Genomic DNA, 6,626 nt, shown 5'->3' on the forward strand with positions numbered 1-6,626 from the left:
GACGTTCACCTTCATGTTCATACCTTTAGCTATAAATGGGCTGTCATACCTTTATAAAAGAGTCTGTCATATGCAACTGGGCTCCAAATGAGCCTTGTTATTGGTTGTAAGACTTCTACTCAGTTCTTGAAAACCTGTATAAATACTCTTTAGAAAAACCAAACCTGACAGAAGCCTGCAGCCCCTGTGCCCTGGGACCGGGTCCCAGTGCAGCCTGCACCCATCCTGCCCAGGCTGGGGCTCTGCTGGGGGTGCTGAGGGGATGCTGCTGGCTGTAGTAAAACCAGAGTGAAGAAGTGCTTGTTGGCTGGAAGCCCTTTGGCTAGAATGGCATCTGGAACACCCCTCGGCCTTGCCATGGCCACCAGCCGGGGGTCTGCACCCCGCGGGGCAGGGCTGCCCAGTCGCTGCTGAGGAGCTGGGCTGGGAGCAATCAAGAGGGGAGCTCTACCTCCTGGGGACACTCTACTTTCTAACTACAAGAAGGGGCTGGGGCAGTGGATGAACCCTCCCCTTCTCCTGCTGACCCCCCGGCCCCCCCCGGCGGGGGGAGGCAGCCCCCCTGCCCCTCAGGACAGCGAGGTGATGTTGGAGCGCCCGCCCGGCGGGGCCATGATCTTCTGGGCCGTGCGTCGGGCGACGTGGTCGTCTGCCTGCGAGCCTGGGGAGGGGAGAGGCACGGGCTGGGCTGCAGCACCCTGCTGGAGACCCTCTGCTGCTAGTGCACACACCCGGAGAGCTTGCCCTCCTGGGACGTGCTGATGGTTCCCTTACACAGCATTTTGGGCATTGTGTTATCACAGCAGAGCCAGAATGGCTTTATTTGCCCTTGTTTTTATCATGTCTTTCTAGAAAACATTATAAACAGCTTCCCTGTAAGCAAACATTTCCCATGTAATAAAATGTGGGACCTTGTTATTAAATAATACATGATCCATCTTATTCCACCCAGCTAAGAAAACAAGATTACTAAAGTTGCTTTACAGCAGAGCCTTGGTTTTCCAAGGTCCCTGAAGCTGCCAGGCAGAGTCCAGCAGGACACTGAGCTGAGCCGTGCTGGACACTGCCTGCTTGCACAGAAAGACCACAGGAATTCTCTTTCTGGTGCCTGAAAATAGTTATTTGGCTAATCTCTACAAACAACTTCTAATGCCCAACTCCTGGGGGATGCAGCTGGAGCTTCAGTCCCAATCACCTGGCAGCCACAACAGCATCCCCATTAGAATCGTTTTGGTTGGAAAAGACCTTTAAGACCATCAAGTCCAACCATTAACCCAGCACTGCCAAGGCCACCAGTAAATCATGTCCCTCAGCACCACATTTAATGGCTGTTAAATCCCCCTGCAGGGATAGAGATTCCACCACTTCCCTGGGCAGTGTGTGCCAGGACCTGACAGCCTTTTTGGGGAAGACATTGTTTTTAATATTCAAACTTTGACCCAAGAAGGGCCACAGGGACATCCTCCCATTCAGCCTTCTCCTCCCCATGGTTGCAGCCTCCACCCTCTCCTGTGTTCACAGCCATTTACATGGACACTGTAACACATGCTGGAGATGTCACATAATCACAGACCGGTTTGAGAGGGACCTTAAAGATCATCTAGTTCCAACCCCCTGCATGGGCAGGGACACCAGCCCAGGTTGCTCCAAGCCCCATCCAACCTGCCCTGCAGCACTGCCAGGGATGGGGCAGCCACAGCTTCTCTGGGCAACCTGGGCTATTGTGTCACCATCCTCACAGCAAGTAATTTCTTCCTAATATCTCATCATCTCCCTTCTTCCAGCTTAAAACTGTCACCCCCTCATCCTGTCTCTTCATGCCCTTGTCTGAAGCCCCTTCGGGCACTGGCAGGTGCTCTCAGGTCTCCCTGGAGCCTTCTCTTCTCCAGGCTGAACACTCCCAGCCTGTCCCAGAGCTGCTCCAGCCCTGGAATCCCTGCAACCCCATTTCTGTGCCGCTGTTGGTCCTCAGGCTGCTGCACCAGCAGCACTTGCTTTGTACTCAGCAAAACCCAAGTTTCCATTCTTGCCTTGCCCAGCACTTTGTGACAGCCACACAAACCAGCCCCCAGCCCCGCCCCGGGCCCCCGGTCCTACCAGACAAGCTGAACCCCGACTGGTGCAGGTTGCGCACGGGCGCAGCCGCGGCTTTGCTGGCGCAGGGCGCGACGCGCGCGGCCGGGCTGGAGCCCCTGGCCAGCACCTCGTGGACTGGCCCGTCGTACAGACCCCGGGGGACGCCGTGGACCTCGGCCAGCTGTGGGAGGGAGAAAGCACAGCTGTAAGGCACACGTTTGGCCCAAGGTGAAGAACCACCAGGCCCAACATGGGTGTCCCGAGCGGTGTCACCTGCTGGACCATCACGTCCTCCTGCAGGGAGGAGATGCCCAGCCTGGGGTGGCCAGGGCAGGCAAAGCCTTAAGGGCTTCATTACCAGTGTTTCTGCTCCCAGGCAAAGCAGTGACAGCTCTTCAAGTAGGGACAAGCTCTTTTCATTTGTGCCCTGTGATAGGATGAGGGGCAGTGGATTCAAACTCCAGCACAGGAAGTTCCACCTCAACGTGAAGAACTTCTTTCCTGTTAGGGTGACAGAGCCCTGGAACAGGCTGCCCAGAGAGGTTGTGGAGTCTCCTTCTCTGGAGACTTTCAAGGCCTGTCTGGATGCCTTTCTGAGTGATCTGCCCGAGTTGGGGTGTTTGTGTGGTGCTCCAATCCCCATCCAACCTGCCCTGGAATGCTTCCACGGATGGGGCAGCTACAGCTTCCCTGAGCATGTTAATAATAATAGTAATAATGATAGTAATAATAAAAGTAATAATAATTATTATTGTTATTATAATTATCATTATTATTATTATATAGCATCATCATCACCACCACCATCATCACAAGAATCTATACATAAAAGCATAATAATAGTATACTAATTATACTATAATTAATATACTATTATATTGTTATATATTATTATAATATATTATATTATATAATTTTTATTTAATAGTATTGATTATACTATAATTAATATTAAAATATTATTACTAATTAGTCATTACTGTGTTTCTGCTGCCTATTCCATGAGCAGGCTTGCTGTGACAGTGACAGCAACACAATAATGCAGAGAGATCACAATGAACATCTAGGATTATTGAAAATCAACTTCTCCTTACCCTGTTTCTTGCCTTTATCCTTTTATAAACAAAATCAGGGAACGTCTTTCTAGGAATGAAGCGACCTGAGCCCTGGGTGACACACAGGTTTCCATCTTCCAGAACAACTTTTCCTTGACTTATGACCACAGCCGGAGCCCCGTGGCACTCTGTGCCTTCAAATATGTTGTACTCCACGTTCTGGAAAGAGCAAAGCACAACATCCAGCATGGCCAAGATCAGGCAGGCAAGGTGATGGTCTATCCAGCTACACCCACAGCCCCATTTCTCTGCATGCCTGCTCCCCTGCAGCCCAGGGATCTGAGCCAACAGGGTACCACCTCAGGCAAGCTCAGCACTCACACCTTCTTAGCCCACAGCAAATACACTGAGTGTAAAACCTGTGCACAGAGGCAGGCTGTCCCAGAGCCCTCTGCCACCCTCTTACAACCCAAGCCCTTCCAAATCATCCAGCTTCACTGTAACCAAATGGCATTTTTGCTTTGCTGTGTTTTAAAGAGGAAATGCAAGGTCCTTCACCACTTTGCCCCCATGAGCAGCTGTTGGCCAATGGTCTGATCTTTGCCATCTGCACCAATAGATCACTTTACTGTTCTCCTCAGACTCTAAAAACAGTTCAAGAAAATGATTTTAAAATATTTCACCAGATTGTGAGTCTTGGCTGAGATGATTTTAGTAGCCTTTGGGTTCCACAACACCAGGTCTGCATCAGAACCCACAGCAACACGGCCCTTCCTGGGGTAGCAGTTGAAGATCTTGGCAGCGTTGGTGCTGGTCACCGCGACAAAATCGTTCTCGTCCATCTTCCCAGAGACCTGGAAAACGGGAGGGAGGAAGGACCATCCTCAGGGCTGCACCCTGCTCCCAGCAGGCAGAGCCCCCTCCCCGGGCTGGGCCCTTCCTCTCCCACCAGCAGGAACCAGGCACCAGGAGAAGACACTGCAAGATCCAAGCACCTGAGGAAGCACACTGTGACAGGGCAAGAGGAGATGTGGAGGACTGAGCCTTGTCCCTGGGGGCTAAGTGATACAAGAGAGATCTTTCTTTTCCCTGGACTCTGTGAAATTTAAGGTCTCTGAAAAACAAGACCTTCCCCAATAGGCTTCAACTCCCTGTGCAGGCATCTCATGTTCACTAGAGACAAAGGACGTTCCAGTGACAAAGACTGGAAGTGAACCTACGTGGTGCTGTTTATCATGTTTATTATCTGGAGATAAATCCTATTTATCTTTGAACAAAGCCTACCCAAGACAGAAGGCTCAGGGTGGCTTGGTTCCCAAGCTCCTGAAGCTTGCACAGAGGTGCCTGCTTCATGGAATGTTGGCTGGAGCCTGCCAGGGATACCCCATGGGAGGACAGGGTGACTGGTGTGCAGGGACAGGGGACTCTGTCCCACCATGCTCCATGGCTCGCCCTGGGCAGCACAGCAACCCTGCCCACAGGCATGGAGCTGCTGCCATGGGATGTCCTGACTCCATCCACCTCCCCAAACCTCCTGCACGCACCAGCGGAGAGGGGACATCCCATCTTACCCTCAGGAAAACACATTGGAGAGACTTGCCTGTGGCTGTGAGTGGGAGCAGGATGGATGAGCCCTGCACTTTTGAAGATGCTTTGAAGGCACTCGAGTGTCACATCTTCTCTCACTAGCAAGCTCCTCTGGAGCAGCAGTCTAGACAATGTCACACCTCCCACTCATTTGACTTAACGAGGACACCAACAGCACTGAGCACAACCCCCTCAGGAGCCGGGCCCAGCGGGGCTGTACCTACCACACACTTCTCCCAGACGATGCACAGCCGCTCCTCGATGCCGTTGGTCCCCTCGGGGATCAGGGTGAAGTTGTCCTTCCCCACGGCCTTCTGCGCGGTGGTGAAGGTGCAGTGGGCACTGCCAGCAACCTGCAGGTCCCCGCTGGGCAAAGCGCAGCAGAGACCATCAGCAAGGACCCACCACCTGCTGGACAGCCCACTCCAGCAATCCATGTGGGAAGCAAGCACTGGGCTCACCCAGAGACCTAAGCAGCAGCCCCATAAGCCCTCTCTGGAGCCTCAACTGGCCATTATTTTTTACTACTTAATCCAACATTGCACCTTCCTTTCAAGCCTCGGATTGTTTTAGGAACTGGTTCTCCAACCAAGGTTATTTTAAAGCAAGGACATAGTTAAATAAAAGAAGACATTGGATAAACCCAGACTGTGGGTATGGAGCCATGCCAGGCATGGCAGGGTGAGGGGAGAACTGAGCAAGGGTCAGCTTGGCCAGCCTGGGCACGTAACACCAGATCTGTGTCAGAGCTGTGCTAGACTGAACTGTGCTTGGATTTTAATGTCTCTTCTAAGAAAATATTGTGTGTTGAGGTACCTTTGTAGCCCTGTGTAAGACATGCTGCCATGAAACTCTTTTGTTAAAAGCTGTTGCCTGGGCCCCTGCTCCCACCCATTGCTGCTGGTGGCCATGACCAGTTGGGTGCTGTGAGATGTCACACCCTGCCCCGTGGCAAAACTCCAACTGGGATTAACAGCTTGATTAACCTGGGGGCTTTGCCTCCATACCTTCAAACAACTCCCCTTAGCAATGTGCCTGAAAAGCCTCTGTTTCCCACATTTTAAGAGCCTGCAGATGCCCAAGGCTGCCTCGATACAATCCGTGTTCTTTACTGCCCAGGCAGGGCAGGAGGATTTCCCTGGGGCATGGCCAGGATGAGCAGCAGTGTCCCTGTCCCTTCTGCCCTGAGGTGTCCTGGCCATCCCGTGGGATGTGGCACCTTCCCCAGCTCTGGTTCTGGAGGAGGAACCAGGCAGCATGAGCCTGATTCTTACAGGAACAAGCTGGTAATAATACCTGGCATAATCAGAGAGCCATTTAGATCTGTTTTGAAAGTCACCTGGCTCCTTGCTCAAAGATCACCCAAAGGTTTATTCTCCTGACATGGAAAAACATGCCAGATTATTATTTTTTTTCCCAACTCTGACTGTAGCATCAGGGGAAAAGCTGAACTGTGCTGCAGTGCTGCTGCACCCCCCCGGGACTGGGGGTGCCGCCGGGGGGTCCCCAGCCTGGCCAGCCCCACTCTGCCAGTGATGCTGTCCCTGCAAACCGCCCCAGCCCCAGGACTGGCACTCACCAGGACAGGAGGGAGGCCAGGTGCTCCGGCGTGGTGGGGTCCGGGCTGAGCGGGGGGGACGTGACGAAGGCGGCGGCCTTGGCCCAGTTCTTGCTCCAGTAGTGCGAGCCGTCGGCGCCCAGGCTGGCGGTGATGGGGTCCCCGAACACCACCGCGCCTGCGGAGCCGCCGGGAGAGCCCTCACACACTGCTGGTCGCAGCAGAACCCCAGGCTGGGTTGGGTTGGAAGGGACCTCTAGATCCAACCCCCTGCATGGGCAGGGACACCTCCCACCAGCCCAGGCTGCTCCAAGCCCCATCCAACCTGCCCTTCAACACTGCCAGGGATG

At 53.2% G+C, this 6,626-nt stretch overlaps 1 protein-coding gene across 1 annotated transcript in view; it reads right to left on the bottom strand.

Moving 5' to 3' along the window:
• Positions 1-569: 569 nt before the first annotated feature.
• Positions 570-6,626, bottom strand: part of DPYSL4 (dihydropyrimidinase-like 4) — a 14,142-nt gene continuing 8,085 nt past the window's right edge. Inside the window, exons 9-14 of the mRNA XM_009997549.1 lie at positions 6,298-6,454; positions 4,943-5,084; positions 3,815-3,985; positions 3,171-3,350; positions 2,098-2,257; positions 570-661 (exon numbers count right to left, since the gene is read on the bottom strand). Of these exons, the coding sequence (XP_009995851.1) occupies positions 570-661; positions 2,098-2,257; positions 3,171-3,350; positions 3,815-3,985; positions 4,943-5,084; positions 6,298-6,454 (902 nt within the window). The remainder of the gene's footprint in view (positions 662-2,097; positions 2,258-3,170; positions 3,351-3,814; positions 3,986-4,942; positions 5,085-6,297; positions 6,455-6,626) is intronic.

This window comes from Chaetura pelagica, unplaced genomic scaffold (assembly GCF_000747805.2).
Source record: "Chaetura pelagica isolate M959 unplaced genomic scaffold, ChaPel_1.0 scaffold185, whole genome shotgun sequence".
Classification (NCBI taxonomy): domain Eukaryota; kingdom Metazoa; phylum Chordata; class Aves; order Apodiformes; family Apodidae; genus Chaetura; species Chaetura pelagica.